Source organism: Dreissena polymorpha, chromosome 5 (genome assembly GCF_020536995.1).
Source record: "Dreissena polymorpha isolate Duluth1 chromosome 5, UMN_Dpol_1.0, whole genome shotgun sequence".
NCBI classification, from domain to species: Eukaryota; Metazoa; Mollusca; class Bivalvia; order Myida; family Dreissenidae; genus Dreissena; species Dreissena polymorpha.
In genome coordinates, this window is record NC_068359.1 from 64,167,273 (window position 1) to 64,194,781 (window position 27,509).

Sequence of the window (27,509 nt, forward strand, 5' to 3'; positions counted from 1 at the left end):
GACAAGAAGAGTGGATTCAGGAGCAGGGTACCAAAATTGACAAAAAGATGACCACAGGCAGCAGTAAGATGGCCTTAAGCAACCTCTAAACCCTCACGAAGACCATCCAGTCCAAGGCCAGTGTTATTGCAGACGGGCACCTCCTGACCGAGAGTGCCGCAGTCCTGACCAGGTGGACTGAATACTGCAGATACCTCTATAACTACCCGCTTCAAAAAAGACCACAGTCTCCTTGAAAACGATCCCAGACAAAAGAGTAAGACAAAAGTCCGTCCATACTTAAGGCAGAGGCAATGAGAAGTCTGAAGGCATGAAAATATTCGGGAATGGACAACGTCCCTTCCGAGCTGATTAAGCACGGACAATTTGGACAAACATAATAATTGCCTTTATTAACGGATACAACTCTCTCTAATAACAGATGCAACACTCATTTCAGGTTTTAGTTGTTATTTTGTTGAACAATCAAATGTCAAGATTTTGAGATGATTGTAATGTGTTGTTGGATCAGCTTTCTTGTTAATCTTGTCCATCATCATCACCATAATCATCATAATCGTTGTTGAAGACAATATGTATATCAGTGAATCAATCAGTAAAATATACTCACAGGCTACCAAAGAGACACTTTCCGCTTCAATGGTACATGTATTTTTCTTTTACATGAAGTCTCTTCTTCGCGAAAATCTAGTTTAGGCGGAAAGTGTCGTCGTCCCTGATTAGCCTGTGCGGACTGCACAGGTAAATAAAGCACGACACTTTACGCCCCGTTTTGCCTTATCTTGCGAAAATGGATTTTTTGTTGAGCGCTTGAATCTTTACCGTATATGGTTACTTTAAACAGACGCATGCCTATATCACTTGCACAGATTTAAAACCTGATAAACAAAGGCTGATAATATTTCCTAACCACAGTGGTTTACACCATGTACATATTTGTAACAAACCTGCAAAATGCATCGATTTTATCGAACTGTCATCCGCCATTTACCAGTGTGTTCTGCATTCAGTGTTTTAAGACGGTAAAATGTGTGTGGGTCGTAGAGAATGTCTTAAAGTCGTTCCGTAAAGGTAAGTCGCCTTGTTAATAGGATAGAGTTTTTCTCGTCTCTTATTATCATCGTTCTAAATTCATTATATACCATCTATATTCATATATACTTATAAGGTGCAATGTGTTTGTGTTCGTAATAAATACCAGCTCCACATGTATAATACACAAACGCGAAACCACTTTGAATTATTAGTCTGATAATAGATAATGAATTTAAGATAGATTTGCTTTTAAAATATATTGTACTCGGTTAGGCTTTATATGAAATGCGGACTCATCGAGTGAGAAACGCGAACTTTCGTTTTAGGCTGAAAAACATCGGTTGTTACAATTCATAAAAATGTTTAATTTTAAAGTGACGTGTTTCCTATAAAAAGAGACACATAAACGTGTGTTTGTCAATAATACAGTATTGGCAAACATTAAGTGTCTTTTGTAATGATTATGTAATGTATTGTTTAGACGAGATCGTTTTATAAGGGCACATTTATGTGCAATTTTCCAGATATGATTATACATTTCGAATAGTATCAACGGCCTTAATACTACGGGATTCCCCGTGTGTTTCTGTTAATTGCAGTTTTCTGTTTTCTGCTAAAAAACATGTTGCGGAATTTTCAGAACATTTAGAGATCTGTAGATTGGATTGAGTTTCGATGCACACGGAGATATTTTTATTGTAATAGTCTGGGTTTGAAACATTGAATATTTAAATGGAAGCACGCATGCTTGTTTGACACAAAGTCTGTGTTGTTAAAAAGGTCGATCGTGTTTCTACCTGCAACTGTAACCAAATAAATGGATGGCAGTTGCATTGCGCTATCTGCAGTCAACATGAAATGGATACATTTATCCAGTTAGTATTGCTTTTGTTGAAATGTATTTTTATCCACTAGTACGCGGATTACTAGGTGTGTTCCGTGATTCAGATACACAGATACAGAGATATTTATAGCTTTATATAATTATAGAAAATGTACGTACCAAAGGGTTACTCATAAAATAGTCGCAGACAGCCCGCACATTCAGCCTCATGTAGGCATTGCTTACAGTAACATAATTGCTAGTAGTTGTAGAATTAAGCTTCATTACAATGCTATTAAATATGTAACATCACACGTGTGTTGTTATTAAGTAATTTCATTATATTCATATGAATTACAAAAATCTACACCACGACAATACAACAATGGACAAGTCTTTGGAGAGAATTTAATAATAACAAAGCTATGATTAATTTATTTTATAAATGACACGTTTTAGGTCGACAATGTACCGAATAGTACGAGCTATCTATGTTACTCGCACATGTGTCGGTGCGGCGTCTAAAGTACTGGTTAAGCTAAAAGTACAACATCTCCATATCACTGTTACAATTGCTGTTATTTAATTGAGACCTCCTACATGTGTTCTGAGTAATTGTGTGATGTTAATGGCCAATTTCCATAACTCTGACCTGCAATTTAACATAAGTATTTCCCCTTTTGCACTAAGAAAATTAAGGCTATTTACATCTTTTACAAATATTTAAATATAACTCTACATGTGTGTTCAGTGTCTTGATGAAAATTCACTGACAAAGACCGATAACTGTGACTTGAAATTAACATAATCACGCCCATTTTTGTTCGAGGAAAATTCAGCTTAAGGTATTCGCGGAAACAAACTTAATATTTTTTTTAAAATATAACTAATAATATTATACTTGAAAATGACAATTTTGATACATGTATTAATCATGTATTAATCAGTTATGTGACACTTTATATGACGCTTACTTTTGATAAAACAAAACAAAGAAATATACGAAAGTCTTCATGGTTTGACCAAAGCTGTAAAATGCACAAAATACGTTTTACGACTGTAAACGTATATTCAAAAACGACCCATCAATAGCGAACAGAACGTCATTTTTACAAGCCAGATCGTCATATTGTAAAACAAAACTTATTGCAAAAAAATAAATTTTATAGTAAAGAAAGTTAAACATTGTCAACCTTAAGTAAATCTAACCATACACAATTTTTGAAATACATAATCAAAAATAAAATTAATAAAAAGACTGGTACTCATGACCTAACTTTAGATAATTTAATAGATCACTCCAAACATTTATCGAACACACAGCATGACAGCTTATTCAATGCTGATGAAAAAAATCTAGAACTGAAACACTCCATATTGAGGAATTAGATCGCCCATTTACAGTTATAAACATGCAAAAAAACAATATCTAAGCTCAAACGCCATAAAAGCGCTGATTTGTCTAAAAATGTTGCAATCACATTTACGAGAAAGGTACTTATCCTGATTCATGGTGTAATAGTGCTATTGTTTCTATTTCAAAAAAGGACACAAAAATGTTCCATCAAGTTATCGAGGCATTACATTAATAAATACTATAGCTAAATTGTTCTCAATAACATTGCGCAATCGAATAAATTCTTGGCGCGGGAATAATAATACTTTTAACACATCGCAATTCGGATTTAGAGATAATCGGGGTACACTCGATTGCATTTTTATTTTGCACACCATAATCCAGAACATTATTAACAACAAATAATTATGTTATTTTGTTAATACTTTCTCGCGTTCTTTTCGAACGTGTATTGGCAGCCATTTTGTTTGTTGGTTGTATACTTCCGAAATTATGTGTTTTAATGACTCTCATAAAAATAAATTTAAGTGCAGAAATTGTAATTTTAGGTATCGATTTCTCTCCCCCCCAAAAAAAAATTTTTTTTTTTTATATCTTGTTCAATTATTTGCATTTAAATTTGATTGTTTGTTGCTTACTTGCAAACTATTTTTTATGTGTACGCTAGTGGATATGTAATCAGGTTACCGTATCTACATCAATAAAATTTAACGGTTGTTTGTTTTTTTTAAGTATTTTCTAAACGGGTTCAGCTTCGTATGTTAAACGCAATATGAACTTATTTATTCATTTGGTAATAAAATCGCAATATGTATTAATTACAATCAAATTTTAAGTGTCTAGCGCGTGAAATGTTTCCCAGACATGACGAATACGCCATTGGCCCATAAGGAAAACTGCTATGCCCTCAACGACCATGGTTTTAAACTGACAGAATATTTTTAACTATACTCAGAATTAATAAAACCTGATAAAACATTAGTAATTTGAATGACTATAGATGTAATAAACACCCCAAAACAATTATGAATGTAAAATCAAACCCAGTTGTTGTTTACTTTTCAACCTAAGTTTGTGAGAAATAAATGGGTTTCTCAAATTTATCGCATAGAAATGGTATATACAATAATAATAATTCAACTCGTCATAAAAATTCCAGTGCACAAGTATACTTACAGAGTATTCTGTCATATCTATTACCTGTCAATAATACCCGAAAGGGGAGTTAGACAGTACACAGTCTTAGCCAAACATGGCCGGACCGACGGACATGTCCTGTAGAATTGCGTAAGGTCCGGCCTGTCGGTCAAATTTTCAGGACCGATTATCTGGTAGCAAAAAACAAATTCATAGGTTTGTATAGGTTTGTTTATGGCTCTGAAAGTTTTTCTGAGGTGCAAAAATAGCAATAGCGTCTTTATACACGTGCTTTTCCGTACCAACGCTCTTTCTGCTGACGGAATTTTCCGAGGGCACCTGATTGGTCTATTTATGTGCATCTTACTAATGCGGGTCAGGACAGTCCAAATCCATGACGGCCTAGTCGCTTAACAAGATAATCATAAATCTGATTATTACAATTTAAATGATGCAGATATCAATTTGTGTGGTTTTAATAGCAATAGTAATGTATAATAATGATCATTGCCATTCAAACCGTTATTATCTTGGCTATCAATGTCCATACGTGAAACAGGCCGGTTGTCATTTATCGAGGCCGTTGTCGGTTTAGGCTGTATTGACCAGACTCATACCTGACATGCGCGCTAAGCGTAGCTTAGTTAAACAAGTATCAGCTACTTTTGTTTTGGAAATTGTTCTTAAGATATTACAAAGAAGCGATTCCTGTTTATATTTACTGTTAACATGCGTTCAGCATTAAAAAAAATATAATATTTTAACTATACAAGACTACAACCATGTATGGCGTGTATTATTATTTAACGTCAGATACAAATGTGTGACCTAATAAAATTAATAGCTATTCAATAATTTTATCATTTTATATCATAAACACCTTGATCCCAGCAATGAAACCAAGTTATTTTACTATTATATTCTGTAGCCAGTAGGTCCTATAAAAAAGAGGTCCTGTATTTTTTCCCATTTTACAGGACCTACTGTCCAGTAAATATTTGCCTAGTTTGGATTTGACTGAGCATATATAGATAGATAGAAAAACCACACGCTGCACATATTACAGGCTTTTTTTATTGCTGATATATAATTTCTTCTTTGCATATTCAATTGATAAAAAACCCTGAAATGGATGTCTGTTCTTAGTTTGCTGTCTTATTGTACCCTCAAATTATAAATGTTTATTCAATAATTGAATTTTCAGAAACCTCATTCTTTAAAAGAAATTTTCAAAGTTATTTTGTTAAAGCAACATACTTTGAAATGAAATAAATGTTAATCAATACATAAAGATGCAATTTGAAAGTGTGCAAAATTGTCATTAAATCTATAGCCTAGTAAGAAAGTAATTTATTACTTATTTTATTTAAAAACCGAAAGTAGGATTTCTCTATACGTATAATCATATTTCGACCAACGCCATTATTTTTTTGTTTTATAGCGCAAAATAGACGGATTTCTACCTTGTAACCACCAGATACTGTATATTCTAATTGGCATAGATAAAATAAAATCTATAGCCTAGTTAGAAAGTAATATATTATTGTTCAAACGGCACCGCTTTTTAACCGAAGGTATGATTTGTAGACATATACGTCTATTTCGACAAACGCAATTATTTTTTAGTTTTAAAGCGCAAAAAAAGACGGATTTCTACCTTGTAATCACCAGATATATTCTAAATGGCAAAGATAAAAATATGTTTATTATTTATACTTAAATTTACTATGCCATGCAGTTTATTTTAAGGTATGTGGCTTTAAGTCATTTACAAAGTTGAGCAAATATAATCATTTTTCTAAAAATAAATCATCCTCTGAAGCCCCCACTGAGATTCAAACTCAGACCTCTTTCCTCTGTGAAGGAAAGTATTCTATCTTGAAATACAAGGGCATGTAAGAGGAAAGTTAGCTATTTTAAATCTATCAACAAATAGATTTGAACAATATTTATATGGTATTAAAATATGCAAACGTCGCGTAAGTTTATTTTTAACATGACCTTCGAAACAGAACAGACATCTCTGAATCTGCAATACATTACATTCTTAAGTGTTAACAAGGTAAATCTTGACGACGATCAACAGACGACAGACAAAAGGCCATCACAAAATCCAGAGTTAAAAAGAATTTACGATACACGAGATACGTATTTCATACTTTACAAGAGCGAAGGAGTCATACAAAAACTAAATTTATTATTAACAACACGTTTACCTCAATTTAAACTTAAATCCAATGCTTTAAACAATAAAGTTGCAATGATATGATACGAACTTCCATTTTCTGTTCTTCCTTCCCTTTCTCAAAATTTATTTAAAACCACACTATTTTTTAATAATAAAAGTATAAAATGCTAACCATTCTGACATAAAACACAATATAGGAAACCGTACATCCAACTTGTCGTCATTAAAGTCCAGAGTTTACATGAAATTATGTTACACGAGATATGTATTTCATACTATACAGAAGCGAAGGAGTCATAAAATACCTAAATTTAGTATTAACGACACTCTTACATGTACATCAATTTTAACTTTAATCCTTTGCTTTAAGCAATAAAGTTTCCTTCTCTTTCTCAGAATTTATTAAAAAAGACACTATTTTTTAAAAAACTTGTGTATCAAATGCTAACCATTCTTACCTAAAACATGATTAAGGAAACCGAAATCTTGACGCAGCGAGTTATTTTATTCTTATGGAAGATTAAATTATGAATGACAAAAATACAATCGGAAATATTTTTTACAATCTTTTGATGGTTTAAAAAATATTTTACTGTTAAAAAAAAATAACACGTCTGACTTGTCGTCATTGAAATCAAGAGTTTGAATGAAATTACGTTACACGAGATACGCATTTCATACCATATAAGAGCAAAGGAGACATAAAAAAACTTAATTTAGTATAAGCGACACGCTTACCTAAATTTAAACTTTAATCCAATTCTTAAAACAATAAAGTTGCAAGATACAGTAACATGCACGCACTTCCATTTTCTGTTGTTTTTTTGCGTTCCATTTCTCAAAATCTATTTACAACCACACTAATTCTTAATAACATCTGTATCAAATGCTTACCATAACAAAGCCGTAATCCTGTCGCTGTTAGTTATTTTATTCCTATGAAAAATTAAATTATTCATGACAAACACAAAATCCAAAATACTTTTGGATTCTGTCTATGCTTTAAAACATATTTAACTGCACGACTTACTTGTAGTCATTAAAATCCAGAATTTAAATGAAAATACGCCACACGAGATATAGATGTATTTCATATCAATTCATGTGTGCTGAACAAAGGGGCAATTATACACTAGGCTTACAATGCTCAAACCAAAAGGTTCCAAATTGTTGAAAACAAATAAATTAAACATTCACATTAATCAATTATAATTACAAGCTATTTGTTTGTGTACTGATATCAATTGTGGTGTGGTCAACCTATGAGAGAATCAGGTGAACCACTGCCCTAATCAGACATCATTCTGAATTAATATTACTCAGCTTTATATATTCTACTAATTATTATTTAAATAAAAAAAATAAATCTTGACAGAACCTTGTCAAGTTCTGAAGTTGACTATGCTTATAATGAGAAGTTTATGATTTATAATCACCGAGGGGGTATTCCAGACGTAAAACATTGCATCATTATATGGAAAACAGCACAACCACGGAGTGTATATTGATAGGAGATGAATCGAGTATTTGACCCTTACTGTAGTAAATTCAATCTTATGCAAAAATATTCATCTGATTTTATTGGTTTATACATTATCTTGTTGCTTATTAATTCCTCTTTCAAAAAAAAAATATAACTATTAGTATATTCCCGTTGTTATTAATGGATTTATAGCGAGTTAAACACAAGAAATAAACATTTTATGTTTTGCCACCGCGCGTTTTACCGTGTTGTGGCTATCGATCTTCTACAATTAGCGTACAGCGAAGCGCCTAGGTTATACATTTTGATGTACCCACTCACGTCTTTTGTTAAATTATAGTTTCATTTACACATATAGCAGTCAGTGATGATTCTGAGAATGTTGCCATGTTTCTTATCCGTGTAATCTAGAGTCCGTGGTTTGAGCATTTTTATCGCGGTGTTCAATAAAAGATAACTCAATAATCTTGTTTATTGATAGATCTGCGGTTTTATTGCCCCTGTGTTCAGCACAAACCAATTATCTAGTTATGATCAGATACTGTGCCGACCAATACTAAATAACACTTTGGTGTCTACGCCACAGCAGGGACCTATACTTGTATATTGGTCCCTAACCACAGGTGGCAATGTCTGGTCAGTTTACACTTTTATGATACCTCCATGTCTTCTCGTTGTATGAGTGGTCATTTCTTGGAGTAATGTAACGCCAAATACTCAATTTTGCGTTTATAAGATATGTAGCGTATTGAAAACATTTATAGTCATCTGCCCATACAGATTGCAATAAACTAAATACTGTATAGATGTCAGCCAGCTTAATCATAATAATTATAAGTGCTTAAAACCTATACATGTACATTTTAAACATTTAAAAAATCTAATACTTAACATTTAACGTATTTAGCGGGTACCGGTAAAAAACTCCGTCATTTCGTAGTCCTATAAAGAGTGTATGGTAGTGTACGGAACAACATGATTAAAAACAGCATTCTCATTTGACCACACCGGGGTTAAATAATCTTTCCGAAAAATACAAATAATACAGAGTTATAATTTAGAATTCTATATATTTATAACTCTGATAACTTATAAAGATATTTCATTATACATGCATAGACAGTTTACCGTGATTTTCAAGAATCTTTAAATAATTTTACTTAATTGATAATTTCATGGTAATAACCTTTCATATAATTTAACATAATTACCTTTTTGATAATAAACAACAAACGATAAATGTTTTGACACCCATTATATTTGAAGTATGCAAAGCCAAAAAATATCAAGAGGGTCCGCTATATACGCTGTTTCATCATAAAGTTAACACCCTTTCTGTGTTATAATCAAGAGCTGAAATGGTTAATTTATTAAGCTTCATTAATACTTAGCTTTATTGATATGTCTCTAGAACAAAATATTTCAATATATTCCATAAAAAAATATAATAATCATGGCAAAGGAAATTCAATGGCCGGTATCTAAACAAAAGCATTATCGCCAATACCTTAGCATCAGTTCGGTTCGTTAGGACCGCGCGCTACTTTCTTCCGCCTTCATTCCTTACTTGCTTTCATTTTTAAACCATTTTTTTCTATCATATACAGAATTCTATTCTCCTAAGCAAGATGTTATTTTTAAAACTGAACTCCAAATATAAACGCTAGAAATCGGTTTAAAGTACGAACATGTCAACCGTAAATCTAGGTTCTTAAACTCCAAAACGGTATGATATTTGCAAAAGTTAAAGTTATAACTCGCCGGGCTGCCGAAATCAGAAGAAAAACTTAATATATATTTATATATCTGTTTACTACGTAACGTAAGCTTTCTAATTATATATAATTTGTCAAAATCGGCCTAGAAATGAAACTATAATTTAACAAAATACGTGAGTGGGTACATCAAATGTATAACCTCGGCGCTTCGATAAAAGATCGATAGTTACGACACGGTCACGTGACTTAGACACAACAAGATATTTGGCGCAACGGTCCCGTTTCTTATCCGTGTAATCTAGACTTGCATAGCAACGTCCGAAATGTGCAAACTCCGACTTCCATTTCGATTATCGATATTCATGAATTCAAGATATAACGTTAATTGAACTGTTGTACAGAAATCAAACTATTAAACTTGTGTTTTGATAAAAAAAAAATAAGCAAAGCAAACCAAAAAAACTTACCCTTTTAAGTTTTAACGGCAAAACAATTAATTTATCCAATATTCAACACATTTCCATTCAAATTATGCCCTTGAACTTTAACGGTTGATGGTCGTTTCGTGCCACTACCAGTTCGTGCCACTAATATTTGTGTTGTTTATTTTTCAAGGTAAGTTTCGTAAGAAATAAATGTGTTTGCAAACTTTCTCGCATGGTAATGGTATATAAAATTCAACACATCGGACAAATTCAAGAATTACCAAGTTTTCTGAACAACCGTACACAGCGCAAAATGCGGCCAGATGAGCCGCGGGATATCTGCAATTGTGTACGCTGAAGATTTCCATATCCACGGGTGTGTTTATGTCAAATGCTAGTGTTTTTCAATAGATCGTATACTTATATAAAAAACAGCGAAGTAGCGTTCACTTTAATCATTTTTGATGACGTTATTTTGTAAATACTTTCTCGCGTTCTTTTCGAACGTTCATTGGCAGCCATTTTGATTGTTGGTTGTATACTTCCGAAATTATGTGTTTTAATGACTCTCATAAATGTTTTTAGTGCAGAAATTGTAATTTTAAGTATCGATTTCTCGATTTTTTTTCTATATTTTGTTAAGTTATTTGCGTTTAAATTTGATTGTGTGTTGCTTACTTGCGAACTATTTTTTATGTGTACGCTAGTGGATATGTAATCAGGTTACCGTATCTACATCAATGATATTTAACTGTTGTTTGTTTTTGTTTGTTTTGTTAATATTTTCTAAACGGGTTTAGCTTCGTATGTTAAACGCAACATGAACTTATTTATTAATTTGGGAATAAAATCGCAATATGTATTATTTAAAATCAAATTTGAAGTATCTCGCGCGTGAATTGTCTCCTGGGCATGAATTGTCTTTGGGTTGCTATTAACGCTATTAACGCTTCCGGCGGGAACTCATTTTATTGCGATTGCGCAATAAAAAACACCACTTTTTCGTAATTTTATCAAAAACTAGATTTTTCCCAGATATGACGATCATATTCTGGTCCATATACATGTCAAATTTCAGAACAAGTGTTCGGCCAGTTTTTAAGACTCTCAAATCGCGGTTATATACTGGAGCTTAACGAATTTTAGTCGCCATTATCATTCGTTCAATTGAACGTCATCAAATGATGACGTCAATATAGCACTCATTCCATATGTAATCGGCTAAACACGGTATTGGTGCTGAAAGTAGTCTCACTTACTCAAACAAATGAAATTGTAGATACAGCATTTCCTTGGTGTAATTTTTAAAGCTCAAGGTATCCCCTACTCAAATGAAGTTGAATTTAATTTGATCATACATGCATTATTTTTTTATCTTACATTTTCATCCTATGGTATAATACAAGTTACAGACACTACACTAGTCATATAACATGCAAGAAAAACATAGCAGAACTTCAAAACTTCAGATATTTTCCCTTTTACATCAACTTCAGGTTATAAACTGTTGAAACAAAGCGAAAAACCAAAAGTGATTACTATCTTAACAAAAAAAATCAAAGCATTAATTAATCAGGTATCAGACAAAAAGAGAACCAAGCAAGTTACTTTTCTATAACTTTTATTATAGACCCACAAGATAGCTAATTAGGCATTTGTCTGAAACCAGGAAGTATATTCAAACAAAATAAATCGAAACGAAATTGGTTTGAAAAAGCATAAGTTTTCATAAAAGGTAAAATTGCATGCTCATACGTTTGGTTACAGACACTACCAAAATATATGATTCCAAAAACAGTTGCAGAATGGCATAAAGCATTAGAAAATGCACTATAAAAGCAAGTTTACATAAAAACAGTGACTTGAACATTATATCAAATGAGTTTGATCTGTTAGAATTTTAGTTAAAACACATTTTGTGTGTTCATGATCTGAGTTGGTTACAGACACTACACATGGGGTAACAATAGCTGTCCAGGAGACGTGTAGCTTGACAATTCTCAGTGCTGGGCACATACAAGTCAAAGAAGACTAATCTGATATTATGAGTTTGGCATCTCATATGAATTGGCACACCTGTATAGAGTTTCAAATTAATATAATCTAGAATTTCATTATGCAGCAATAAGCATTACCAAATAATGTGCGGAAAACTTTCCAAACATTTCAGTGTAAAAAAAAATGTAATTTTGCAAGCAGCAAATCAGTGATGTATTTATAACCCTTTGTTACTCTAGCTATCAAGATAATCACAGAGAAGTTTAAGCTTTAAGTAATGTTTGCCCTGAATTTGAATTTGCGAAGTCCACTTTCAATAATATCTCTGGATCTTGTGCGCTATCAACAAGATGACATCTATTGATTTCTGTAAACAGTCATCTCTTCCAGGCCAAATTTGCTTAACTTACAAAATAAAATGTATTTCAATCTGATTTCTGTTCCAAACGAAACACTAAAATGTCCTTTGATTCCATTCTTTTTGTAGCCTAGCAGCTACAAAGGCATCATAGTTGTATTTAGCTTCTCATATTTTCGTTTGTTCTCCCAATGCTTAACCTTCATGCAGCCAAACCTAGTCTTATTTTATCTTTTCTTTTTTGCTTGATTTATCTTTGCTTCCTGAAACAAGAACGGAAACAAAATTCATTTTCCTTCATTTTCCTTTCTTCAAAATTTCTGCCACTAATTAAAGTATAAGAATGTAAATTTATATACATGTAGTGTATTTAGCACACAGTGCGCATGTCTTCATTGATCCATTCATAAGCAAAGGAAATGATTAAATGCAGCCATTTGGATCAAAGTAAGTTACTTCAGACATGGTTAAAACTCATCACTTAAGTTTTAAAAATTATTTCATATTCTCTTTGATAGCATGAACAATAATAAGTTAAATGTGTAGGCATTGTAGAGTCTGTAACCATATGACCATCAAAACAAACTGTTTGATATTGTGTCTGATCTCAGTAAATTCTCAAATGGTTGTGTTTGAATTTACTGTTCTCATGATATTGAATGACAAAAACTATGTTTCCAATTGCATATTCTAGGAAATAATTGAAAAAATGCCAGTCTATAGAAAGCTACACTATGAAGACAATTTATTTACATCATTATGATAAATATTTCAAATTTCAGACAGAAAATGTCTAAATAATGCACCTTAGACATCAGCAATGTAATACAAAATACAATTTTGTTTCATTTTACTCACAAATAACAAAAAAGGTTTAAGGCTTACAGAATGAAGTTAGTGGTTACAGACACTACGAATTTTAGCGTAGCATAATCAAAATGGTAGATACATACCTGAGTCATTACAAGGGGTTTGTTCTTGTCTTCTCTCCATATTAAAGGGTTGTATCATCGTAAAGAACACAGACATATTTAGATAAATCATTTTAGAAAAAGAAAATCAGGTTATATTGTTCCTAAAATAATTCCACAAAAATGCTTACAATATTTCATCCCAAGAGGTCTTGCATTACCTTTTTTTGCACATTAATCTATTGCACAATGTATAATGTAACATTCCAACATAAAAGATGGAACTTTCTCATGAGTAAAACAAAATATTTATGAGAAATAGAACAGGGATTTTTTTCCTTCATTTTTTACACATTTTTGTAGTGTCTGTAACTTTTTCTAAGTAGTATTTTTTTAATAATGATAATATTTTAGCACGGCAAATTTCAACTTAGACATGACATGAATACACATTAGCAAATGTAGTATTTATACTTTTGCATGGAAAAACTTCTAAACTATTGCCACATAAAACTTTCAATGGTTACAGACACTACAGAATTTAAATAAAAAGATTTACCAATGAACTATCATTATTGCTAAAACCCGGCTTATCTAGTAGTTTGAATGGGTTTTGTACTTATCCTAATACATAACTGAATTTTTTATGTTAATACAAGTTTAATTTACTGAAATTTTGTACCAATAATTGGAGTATAACAATAAGTATATGTTTGAATTTTAGTGTTGAAACAAAATCCATGCGCGTAGTATTTTACTTATTAAATCCATAATATTTTACCTATTTCATTAATTCAAGCAGCAAATCGTACCGGATACAAGTCTGTGTAAGATTATACCAATGTTTGCATCATTTGTTGCTGATATCAAGAGCATTTCTCATTTAAATCAATAGATTTTTTCGAGTGAGACTGCATAACGCTAAAAAAAATGCCATTTTTAGAGCATGTTTCAAGGTATATCTCAAGAACGTGTAGCACTAGCCTCTTGAAATTTTCAGGAAAGTAAGATTGGTATATGCCAGTGTAGTGGACCTTTAGAATTAATTCCTATCTTGTTTTTTTTCTTAGCCATGGATATAACATAAAAAAATGCAAATCAGCACCAATACCGTGTTTTAGTCGAGTATATAACCAAAAAAATGAAACAAAAAATTCCCCTAACCATCCCATTTTACCGCGTATATTAAATTTTATTGAGCTATGCAAATTTATGTTATGAAATGTTTTACATAATTTCGAAATGCAGATGTCTTATGTTAATTGAGTAAACTTGCATTATGATTCCACATTAAGGCACAGTTGGAATGCCTTCTTTGTTTATCATTGATATATTTCTGACTTCAATCTGTAGTTAAGCGTAATTCGCACAATCTTTCCATTTTTCAACAAAATAGCTAAGATCGACACACGGCTTCATGTTTCCCAATGTTTGTAATCACACTAGTTGCATCAGCTCCTTTAAAAGACATGCACGTAAATTCATGTTTAAATGTAGAAAACTGTAAAAACAACAACAACAACATGTTCATGATATTTCTATTTCAGTCTGTTGTAAGCGTGATTTCCACCTGTCATATATCAACATATTGTCCTCCATGTTTGAAATTCTACCTGTGGATAGTCCGAGTGTGTCAACGTCCCTACTGGTTGGTCTGGTCGCCCTGTGTGTGTACCAGCTTGTGGTATGGTACAGGCGGTACACTCGATGGCTGGCGGTCTACGACAAGTTACCAAGTGACCGAGACAACCACTGGTTCTTTGGTCACATGCACAAAGTATGTTCGAACGAGCTTGTTTCATACACATTTATTTTCACTACGACCGTTCCTGTTTTAACTGTTTAAGAATTACATAATCTTTAGTGAATTCATTGACTCTGTTTACCTTGGAATGCGGTTAAATAAGATTGAACAAAATATTTATTTTAGCGACGATGACGCATTCATTAAACAAATACATTTACACTTCTTCAGTCAGTGGGCGTCTTTTGTGTTATCATGATTGAGGCGCGTCATGCGAAAATACGTTTTCGCTAACGAGACCACGAAAGCTCGCGTTACTTACATGTAAAAGCGAACGGGGTTGGTATTGAGCTACGTTTGTCGCATATGACATAACTGTTCTCCTAGTACGGGGTGCAGAATCAACGGGGTTTCTAGGGGTTTACACACGGGCTGGACAGAATGTAAACACACAGTTACGAACTTTATTTTTTCTTTATATCTCAACTTAATGAAATACATGTGCACAAATCTTAAAAAAGTGCATAAAAGAAAGTGTTTCTTGCAGTTTGAAATCTGAAAAAAATCACGTTGTGTGAAGCATAACGTACAGTACACAAGGATTTTTTTTAACAAGAACACAGGCTTAGTAAATGAAGCAACTCTTATGTATTTCTGTATTTCACATTGCCATAAGCAGCATAAAAATCTGTCTTTTATGCACTAGATCCAGTTTAAATAAAAAAATGTCTAAAAAAGTTGTTTGAAAATGGTACGACTTACCGGTGTGTTTACAAATTACATCAATTAACGTTGATTGGGAACCCCACAAAGTCATGTGATCCTGCATCGTGAGTTAACACTTCGGTGCTATTAAAATTATTTTTTAAATGTTTTTCGTTAGTTGAAACAAGAATCATGGTTATGTGTAACTGTACATTTCATACAAGTGTACACTTTTAGTGATTTGTTTCTATAGAATTGAATACTAGTTCAGTCTTATATCGTAATTTTTATATCGTTGCATTTTGGGGTCTTCCCGACTGACGGATATTACATAAAATACGATTTTACGGTAAAACAATCAAGTATCCTCAATATCATCATCTTAGGTTTTGTTATTTCACAGCACCCAGGTCCGGGCGAGGACGGTATTCAGTTCATGTTCAGCTACACACGCCCTTTCCCGCGTCTGCACGCGCTGTGGTTCGGTCGTCTGCGCTGTATTCTGATCGTTCATCATCCGGATACCGTGAAGATTATCCTGCGTGCTTCCGGTATGAAAGTTAAGCACGTTTAACTATTTAAAATATGGAAACAAGGTTTACGCAGTTTTAAGGTTTTTCATTATACTAGTGTTTTAGTTTAATCTTTACGTGGAGTTAGTTCATTACACGTGTGGCAAATCAACTTTTGATAATTTAAGATTTCAAGTGAACGTACTTAACTTAAGGTCATTATTAAGATTATTTCGAATATTTAAATTTCAAAGCTGTTTTGAATATACACTAGGTCGGAAATGAGCTTCCTTCGCAGAGCATCAGATGTACATCGGATAATAAATGTGCTTTTTATTTAAAAACACGTTAACATATTTTAAATTTACACATGCAAGCAGCAAGATATTCAGAATACACTTGAAATCATCACACACGATTTGAAAGGAATAACATTGACCGTCTAGTAAACTGATATATTTCATCGCAATATGATATCAACTAATCTCAAAATGTATAAAATAAATAGCATTGAAATATTTCTCGCAAAAAATGCAAAGAGAAGCCCGAAGATGATTATTTAAATTGTAAAAAGTAATGTTTATTTAAAAACAATCTATACATGTTAAATATTAGTCATGTTTTAAATAAACCCCAATCTTTTCGAAAGGTTAACAATACAAATCAGGACGTCTGTGTGTTTACATTTTGCTGGTTATCCGAAAAGTGTCGAATGCCGAAGTTTTCGGAACTTTCAGTGCTTTCGCGCAGGTCTATGGAAATATGTTTGGTGAATATCGTTTAACGGGCGTTTCAAAATATAAATAAATAAAAATAGAAAAGGCTGGCTCTTCGTACTTAACGCTATTTTTGTTGATTATTTTAAACTTTTTCAATATTGTTGGTGAGTTGTTGTTTTTTTTCTCCATAATTCTAAGAATGTGGAACATTGAACGGACAGATATCATCAAACAATTTTAAGATACAATTTCAGTTTGTTTTTTTAAATTAACATATCTTGTTGTTGTTGTTTTTAAATCCAGTAGTGGAAATTTATATTTATCTGCTACCTAACAACTCTATTAGGTTCTGATGCGTGAATAGTTATTAAATCGGGCACTCATGGTGTTGCCATATGCATTAGCACTCCAAAGTCGGTGTATAATAATCGATAAAAAAACTATACATGTACAATCATGGGTTTATGTTTCTTAAAGGAAATTCTTCACGCTTTGGAAATATGATTTTCAAACAAAGGAAGATTGCCATCGTTTATAAAAGTTTAATAGTATAACAAGCGAAATAACTATTAATGCCAATAGAAATGAAAACAATCGGCTCTTTGAAAGACAGTCTGATAGTAACCGGATGCTTTATGATGGAAAATATGTTAATTATTTACAAATTGTTTAAAATACACTAGAAATTCATTAAATTCTTTTTGAATGACCCAGTGGTAACGTCTTAGATTTTCGGTAGGTCGTGGTTTTCTTTTAATTATATCATGCTATTTTGTTGTGTAATTTTAAGAATTACATTAAATACAGTTTTGAAAAATACGAAAATGTGCATTAATCTGCCTTTAATATGCATTTTTTGTCAGCACATATAGCCAAGAAACCCCGCGGCCCTGGTACGGCGTACATGCTGGGGATAAAATGGCTTGGCGAGGGGCTCCTGATTTCCAATGGGGACAAATGGGCGCGAAACCGACGTCTGCTAACTCCCGCCTTCCACTTTGACATGCTCAAGTCCTATCTGAGCAAGCAGAATGCGTGTACGGATGTACTGATGGTGGGTTGAAATACGTAGGCTTTTATCCTTAAAAATTAAAATATTAACAAAATCATCGGTGCCTACAATTGGTCCGCGTTTTTGTACATGGACTTCGATCGATGGGATCCGGATAATACCTTGCTCAAACTTTCAGCAGCGTTTACGTTCCTGTTAGATTTAGGTTATTTTGTTAAGAGATAAACACGTAACTAACGCGCGAAGGGGACAAAGGATGCCGATGAAACGTATACGTGTTAGAGAGGTTGACTTATTGTAGTTAATCAGACTGTGAAATCAATATATTTGGTACCTTGTGTGATGCAAACTATAAATATCAATGCACATTTACCAGTACATTTTTCTTTAATGGGAATTCAAGATCCACCGTAGGCATGAGACTATATAATTTACTTGCGAAACACACAACAGTAACATAATCAAAAAAATACTTTTGGTATCTACTTCAGAGCAAGATGGAAGGTTTCGCTACATCCGGTCAGTCATTCGAGGTGTTCAGACATCTGGGCCTATGTTCCCTAGACATCATCTCGAGATGCGCCTTTTCCCGGGAGACAAACTGCCAGACAGAAGGGTAGGAGATAGGGTCATGTCACATAAAATATTTGATCATAATCTTACTTTTTTTTCTTATCTGCTTTTCATAAGATAAACTTAAGATAGTAAGAAATGTTGGAGATACACGTTTATGGTCTTAATCTTCCGGCTAGAGGGAAGGATTTGTAATATTGTATGACCCCCACCCAAAAAATCGCACGATAATCTTAAGTTAGGAGTGAATTTTTCTGTTTGTTTTCTATATAAACGTTTACAATCAGTATCTACCAGCTAGAGACGTTGACGATCACTTTAAAATAATTTGTTTTGTTCTTTAAATATTTCATATTACAACTGAATTAACAGAAGACGTGTGTGTATCTAACATTTAATTAATTTGTGTTGTTCTTTAAATCTTGCATATTAAAACTGAATTAGCAGAAGACGTGTGTGTATCTAACATTTATCTTGAGTTAAAATTGCTTTATGAGGTGAGATTCTGTTTCAATCTGTCAAAAAGCTCAAGAGTTTCCTTCTTGAATTGTGTGAGACTTGTTTTTAAACTTTGAACTTAGGTAAGTTATGTTCAAAACTGCAACCCACAAAAGTTTGTCAGCAATGACTTGAAACTACTGGAGTATGCTGTCGCATTAAATAATAACAAATGATACACACATGCATGCCACCAACGTTGGTTTATTTTACGGTTGTTGTCCAATTTAAAAGAATCGCATTGACAAATTGTTAACGTACGTTACACCTAATATATTGACAGATGTTCATTCACATTTGTTTATGTCGAAACCGTTGCTATTTGCTGTATTTCAATATTGATTATTTCGTAATTGTTCAGGATACGTTTTCTTCTTTGTTTACAGGGAAAATAATCCGTATGTACAAGCAGTAGGCAGGCTCACTGATCTTTGGATCAAAAGGTCCATGTGAGTAGTATTTGAGTTTTAATGTTTCAAAAGGCATTTTATATTTCATTTGCGAAATATATTTTTGATTCATAAAACCACATAACAAGCTAATTCGATGACGTTAATCTTGAGCATGCAATGTACGACATGTTAACAAACATGTGATCTGTAAAGACTTACATATTAAGGCGGTGATATCTTTAAAGACACACAGAAAAAAGCTTCGCGATCTATGAAGACATAAATACATAAAGTTCGCGATCTATGAGGGCATACACAGTAAGGTAGCGCGATATATAAAGACATACAGACAAAGGCAGTACTGTATATGGAAACATGCACACACATTCAGAGATCTATGCAAACATACAGACAATAGCGTTGCATTTTATGAAGACATACAAACAAAGGTGATGCATTATATAAACAAAATACAGACACAGGCGAGGAGATCTATGCAATAATAGAGACAAAGGCGTTGCAAATTTATGAAAACATACATTTTTATTTGTTTTGTTTCAGTAACGTTTTGCAAGCGTTTGACTTCATCTACTTTAACTTCACGCGAGACGGCAGGGATTTCACGAGACAATGCGACCTCGTGCACGATGTATCGGAAGCAATGATAAAGAAACGCATTAAGACAATGGTAAGTAATGATACATTTCTTAGTTTTTGATCTCCTCAACTTTGAAACAACTATCAGGTCAAATCACTTATCCTTTTAAAGCCCAATGATTTGTGATTTTGAAAGAATTTTAAAAGGCTGTTACTCATAACTAGTGTCATCCGAGATACAGCAAATTCCGGAAAATGTTTATTGTGTAACTAAAATAACTTTGAAACAATAACTGGTTTTTCTAGGAGCATAGCGACAGTAATTAAAGTCACATTTCAAACAATAAATATGACATAAAATACAAAGAGTGTAAGAACATTAGTCATATAATCAACAATTAGCGACATACATGTAAATACAACATGCGTAAGTTGTAATATCTAAACCAAACGAATGACATTTAACAATATTTCTTACCGTTTTGGCTGTATTTAGTTATACAGTATCATGCCTCTTTTTATGCCAGAAACAGCGTACAGACGGACAGACAAGCGAGGGCCTGGACTTCCTAGACATCATATTGCAGGCTCGGGACGAAGATGGGCGTGGTCTCACATTCAACGAGGTCAGGGACGAGGTGGACACTTTCCTGTTTGAAGGTTAATATTTAGTGCCACGTTAACTTATAATTTACATCGTTTTGAAATTTAAGCTCCAATGACCACATTGTTTAAATGACATCTTACTGACAAAACCTACACACACGCGCATTAAACTCCGTCAAATGATATTCGTGTAGACGTTACACATATTTTATTTGTAATTATTTACATACCGTTACATACAAATAAAGTTGTTAAATGTACATACATATACGATCCGTTTATTTGATGAGTATTAAATAACCACATGCATTAATCACAATTCAGATATAGTTCTGTATAATGGTAAATGTAAACTAGTATATAGAATGGTAAACCTTTGATTGAGAAAATATGGCTCTTTAAAATGTGGTTGTTATTCAAAGAATGCCTATGTACGACTATAATTAAATATAACATAACAAACTTCAACGCACGAAACTTGCTATTTGGTTACGTGGAAATTTTACATATAATTTGGACGCTTGTTCATAGCTTTATTCAAATCACCCATGGTATACACGCTTCATGATTTGCTACTGGTCTATATTTTAAAAGAAGAACACGCCTTAAACTTAACGATTGATGCGTTGATTCTTGTGTCGGTTTCTAGGTCACGACACGACCACATCGGCCCTCAGTTTTATTCTATACGCACTTGCGAAGTATCCGGAAATACAGGAGAAATGTCGTCAGGAAATCAACTCCATTTTCCAGGACAGGGACAATGACGTCATACAATAGTGGGTAGATAATACGACCTTTTATATGTATTATACCTAGCAAATACTTGTGCATACTGAGCTAAAATTCAACTTGTCAGATATATATGTTTTGAAAAATATGGTAAATAAAAGTAACGAAAGACCGTATGATCAGAATAGGCTTTGGATTGTATGAAGAGATTACCCAATGTTTATGAACCAATTTGGGCTTCGAAAATATAACCCTTTTTAAGCAGTATATTTGTAAATTTAAGCAATTGCAGTATGCAATGTTTACGTGTATACATGATCCAATACTTTATTATTGACGGAGTTCGCCGTATATAATTGTGTTACAATCAACCAATTTAAACTGGATACGGGTCTCTATATGTCTGTAAATGTATGGTTTCTAGACTTCTTGCAATAGAGACGATATATAAATTGTCGAGTGTAATAAGTTTTACATGATTTAATAAAGCATATTCTTTGTTTACTTTTTCAAGAGTGACAAAGTGAAACTATTGGAGACTTATATCCACTTATGAAAATGATAGCACACTGAAATAAACATTTTGTATTGCATGCTAGTGTATGCAGAATGTGTACTGTAAATGTTTTTTGCTCACATTTTGTTTATTCTGATGACGTAATGAATATTTCATCATGTGATTAATAACATGTAGCTAATTGCTTCCATGCGAATAAAAGGGCCTAGGTACGTCATGTATTAAATGTTTATTGTTTCGAACATTTAATTAAACACTGACGATGATAATTTAACTATAAAAAATTATCATATTAATGTCCGAACCAAGCCATGGTGAATGAATCAAACCTAATCATGTCACTCGAGCAGGAGTGATATTGTCCGGTGAATCATTGACTGGACGTATTTCGCATTTAATCATCGCATATCATGAAATTAAAGGCCTCATTTTGCGGTGTGCCCGTCTTGCATGCAACGATTAAATTTACAATTCTTTACCGCCGCAGTCAAGACCTGTCCAAGATGGAGTACCTCACACAGTGTATCAAAGAGGGGCTCCGTCTCTTCTGCCCTGTGTTCTTCATACAAAGACAAATGACGGAAGACGTGACTTTGGAGGGATACCACATTCCTGAAGGTATATAAGCCATGGTCAGTAATACTTAAACTGCAGAACAAAAGTAAGGAGAGAAATTATTGTCATCAAACGTTTATCTCTCATTTAAAGACAGTGATCAATCGCTTATAAAATTGAGATACATACATGCAACTGCCGCGGAACTTTCAATCAAAGCAGGGACAGTTTAAACCGGTTAAATAACTGTATGGATAAATTGAAGATTTGTGTAAGGATTTTGACAAATTTGTCTATATTTGGACCATGCTCTGTGAAAAGGGGATTAAATGCATGTGCGTAAAGTGTCGTCCCGGATTAGTCTGTGCAGTCCGCACAGGCTAATCGGGGACGACACTTTCCCTTAAACTGAAATTTTGCTATGAAGAGACTTTCTGTAAACGAAAAATACAATAAAAGCTGAAAATATCGCCCCTGATTTGCCTGTGCGGACTGAACAAGCTAATCTGTGACGACACTACGCGCATGCATTTAAGCACTTTTTTTAACAGTGCACGGCTCATTTTAAAATTCTTTGCGGAAGTCTTGAGGGCGGTCACAATTAAAATTACCACATTCCAGTAATTACTTTCTCAAGTTATCGAATATTTTTCTTGATGTTTTACTCGCTAGATGTGGCAAAGGTTTTAAGTTGGCTGTTGTAGGGATCCGTTTGTTTTATGACGGATTGAAGGAGGAACACATTTCTGACATTGAATAGATATACCGTTTCTAGAGATTTGATACGAGCAATGTTTGAAGATAAATCAGTCCCATTTAAGACACAGAACGAATCACGGGAAGGATAGCGTTGTAGTGTACAAATAAGAATACTTAAATTGTGTTTACAAATTTACAATACAACATTGTTGTTTTTTTTATTCGGGGTTCATTTGGCTTTATTTCCAATGCCCAGAACTGCGAATTTAAAACATTGTTTTATGTCGCACTAAATGCAACGTAATTAACAACATATTCAACAGAAACATTATTGATTGTTTTATTACTTTTCTTGTAATATAAATCATATATCTTTGTTGCGTATGTTTGATGGTAGAGCCCATTTTACTCTGCAAGTATGCATAACCCGTCTCAATATTTATTTTGGTCTTGTTTAAATGCATAATTTGACACTCGTTTATGAGAAAATCGAAGCTTTATAACCAGGTTTCTGGCTGTTTGTTCACGATAAGGTAACCAGTGATGTGTTCTTTGGTCTCTGAAAACTTCGCTTACTAGGTTAAAAATGCAGATAAGCACAGAAAAAAATGCCAAATGATGTGTTTCTTTGAATGACACTATTTTGACTGAATGCCCGCCACTCAACTCTAGGTACCCATGTAGCCCTGGCTATCTATAACTTGCACCACAACGCCACGGTCTGGGGTGAGGACAATGACGAATACAAACCAGAGAGGTTCGAACCGGAGACTGCACGACAGATGGACCCGTATGCCTTCCTGCCATTCAGTGCCGGGCAAAGGTTAGTTCTATTGATATATCTGTTCAAATGTGTAACGCTCTAGTATAGTGTGCTTTTTTTAACAAATACTATTCGCATAATATCAAAAACTAAATGTTTTATTAAATGATTATTTCGTGATTTTATATCTAAATATGTACAGTAAATATAGTACAATTTGTCAGTAAAATAAAAATGTGACTTTCAAACATGGCAATTATTCCACAACACACATAATGTCGTATCCGTTATAATTTATAATACCTTATTTTATATTATACCGGTACATAAAGCCACAGCCTATATGTAGTATGACAAAACTGTTTGTATCTTTTAGGAACTGCATCGGACAAATCTTTGCCATGAACGAACTAAAAATTGTGCTATCCCGACTTATAAACAGGTAATAATTGCTGTTTATAAATATGTGATTTCATAACGTCACGCACATTATAAATGTTTGGTCTGATGAAAGACTTACTATTTCAGTTAATGTTGAATGCTTTCTTTAGTACTGTTGTTTAAGAATGTTCACTGTCAAACTGGAGTCCATGTAAATGTGTGCTTATCGTTATCCATGTGTACACAGGGTGCAGAATAAACGGGGTTTTCAGGGGTTTACACACGGGCTGGACAGAATGTTATCAGACCGTTAAGAACTTTATTTTTGCAAATATCTCAAGTTGTTAAAATACATTTATGAAAAAAAACTATAGTGCATAAAAGACAGTTTTTCTTGCAGTTCGTTCCGATATATTAAGGTATAAGAATAAATCCTTGAATACGTCTAAAATCGGTGACGTTGCGTGAAATATAACCGTGTGCGATGAATGCAGTAAAAATGAAATTTTTGAACAAGAACACATGCCCATTAAATAAAGTAATTCTGATGTATTTCACATTACTTTACCATAAACAGCATAACAATCTGTCGTTTATACCAGAGGAGGTAATCACGTGACAAACAAGATGGCGACGTCCATGCCTAGGCAGGTAATTTTCGTCATTTTATACCCTTTACTACTTGTATTATTATTTTTTATTTCGCTCACTTTCCAGCCATATTAGAAAGAAATTTACTGGCTTTTATTTCGAGGTAATATTCGCTCTATATCTCGACTTTACTTGGTGCAAAATTTCTTAGCGGGATGACCTAATTCGGGCTCCACTAAGAAAATTTGCACCGAGCAAAGTCGAGATATAAAGCGAATTAAAATACGAAGTAAACGCTAATCACCTTCTTACTGATATGGCTGGAAAGTGAGCGTCATTTAAAAAATAAACGGAAGTAAAAAAGGGTATAAAACGGCGAAAAATAACTGTCTCGATATGGACGTCGCCATCTTGTCTATCACGTGATTACCCCCTCTGTATACACTAGTTCAAATTCTTAAGAAAACTTGTTAAAAAAAGTTATTTGAAATAAAGCACCGCTTACCGTCGTGTTAAAATCCATTAAAGTAAAAAGATGGAACCCCAAAAAGTCACGTGATCCTGCACCCTGGTAAAGTCTTACATGAAAATACGACAGTAATTCATAAACGTTTATTCTTATAAATCCATAATTGATCAGTGTTACTATTCGATAATTTTGTATTTATGCATTTGTGTATTTATATATTTGCGTGGTGGTTACTCAGGCGGATACCCATCAAGCTTCAAGAACCGACGTTCATGTATCACTTATTTAGATGGCATAGGCAATACTTTGCTGTACATGTAATTCGATTAGATGGCATAGGGAATAATGTATTGGACATATAATCAGAGTATATGTTAATCCGCTTCAGGTACACATTTACAGTTAAGGAAGGGCAGACCATTAGAAAGAAGCTTGCAGTAGTGATGAGAACGGAAAATGGAATATGGCTGGATGTTAAGAAACGAGTGAAAGAATGATTTGGTGTTAATTAATCTTATCGACTTTGTGGAAACATTATTTAAGTGTTAAACATAAAGTATGTTTAGTCAACATTATCAGTATTATATTTATAAATTTACTGTTCTGGAAAAGTGTTATTGTTATTATTAAAATAAGTCAATATTGTTGTACAATGCGACGTCATCGTCACGTTTCACATTATTTACGGACACGTTGACATTATTAATATTACATCCGTGAAAAACAAACTGCTTACACGAGATTTTCTGATTTTTTTCAATATTTCGAGTTAGTAGATGTAAGCACTTTCAAATTTATTGTATAAACACCTAATTTATTTGCATTTTCGTAACTGTATGTGAAATACGACTTTATATCCGACGTAAACAGACGATATGTCATGACGTTGTCAGACTTATAGTTCGCACTGATACGAAACATACAAGCTGAAAAGACATATTTAATAGTGGCCTTAAAGCGAGTTTATGCAATATCAATGCCACACTTTAAACGCTGTAAGCGAATTTATACGATTTTAAAAATATGTTTCTTTAATTATACCGCATGTTGACGATTAAAAAAAGAGCGTATTTCTTCTTTTGAAATTTTATGTAAGTTTTAAAACCATCAACGTTTAATCTTTATTTAATACACATGGCTACATGTATCCTTTAAACCGAGTTTATACGATTATAATTATATGAGCCTTCTTCTGAGAAAACTGGGCTTAATGCATGTGCGTAGTGTCGTCCCAGATTAGCCTGTGTAGTCTGCACAGGCTAATCAGGGACGACACTTTCTGCCTAAACTTGATTTTAGGTAAGGAGGGACTTCCTTGAAACTAAAATACCATAAAGGCGGAATGTCTCGTCCCCGATTAGCCTGTGAGGAACGGCTAGGCTAATTTGGGAAGTCACTAAGCACATGCAATAAGCCCAAATTTCTCAGACCGCTGCTCATATTTGAAGCGAGCATATTCGAGCCTAGATACATTTTGAACACATATACAACGGTGATGAATAAAAAACTAAAATAAAAGTTCTTAAGAAGCGATGCCCAAAACTAAACGCATTAAGATTATACACAATAGCGAATAATGTTCTGCCGTACAGTCAAAAACCCACTTTTATTCTAAAGGTATTTGCATTTTTGGGAAATTCCCGCTAGTTAAAATTGATTGTGTTTGAACACTCCATTTAATAGTTTCCCTTTGTATTGTGTATTATAGTATTGTATTATATGTTTACATTATGCATGCTATAGCTGATCAACTTGAACCGGATAATATTGTTAAACCTGTTTTTGTCATGTTGCCCTTATTGTATACCTTGTATACTTGGGTGAAAATAAAGAGTTGTTCTGTTCTGTTCTGTTCTGCAGCATAGTTCATCCACATTTAAAACATCGATTATACGTGCCAGTATCGGCGTAAACTTGTCGTTTTGAATTGAAGGAACCGGTTAACAATCGTATACTAATAATATATATATATATATATATATATATATATATATATATATATATATATATA

At 33.3% G+C, this 27,509-nt stretch overlaps 1 protein-coding gene across 1 annotated transcript; it reads left to right on the plus strand.

Annotated features, from left to right (window-relative positions):
• Positions 1 to 931: 931 nt before the first annotated feature.
• Positions 932 to 26,109, plus strand: LOC127881920 (cytochrome P450 4F12-like). Its single transcript, XM_052430133.1, has 13 exons — positions 932 to 1,071; positions 14,981 to 15,210; positions 16,286 to 16,433; positions 17,977 to 18,167; positions 18,617 to 18,741; positions 19,583 to 19,645; positions 20,150 to 20,276; positions 20,713 to 20,845; positions 21,441 to 21,570; positions 22,528 to 22,658; positions 23,967 to 24,117; positions 24,434 to 24,499; positions 25,887 to 26,109. Exons 2-13 carry the CDS (start codon positions 15,031 to 15,033, stop codon positions 25,993 to 25,995), a joined length of 1,554 nt encoding a protein of 517 aa, XP_052286093.1. The 5' UTR covers positions 932 to 1,071; positions 14,981 to 15,030; the 3' UTR covers positions 25,996 to 26,109.
• The last annotated feature ends 1,400 nt before the right edge of the window (positions 26,110 to 27,509 follow it).

Excerpts from the sequence above, each read along its gene's own strand:
- LOC127881920 (XM_052430133.1), top strand. The coding sequence starts at position 15,031 with ATGTTTGAAATTCTACCTGTGGATAGTCCGAGTGTGTCAACGTCCCTA. Across the intron at positions 20,846-21,440 it reads GGACACTTTCCTGTTTGAAG|GTCACGACACGACCACATCG; the intron begins GTTAATATTTAG and ends GTCGGTTTCTAG. Across the intron at positions 24,500-25,886 it reads CTATCCCGACTTATAAACAG|GTACACATTTACAGTTAAGG; the intron begins GTAATAATTGCT and ends AATCCGCTTCAG.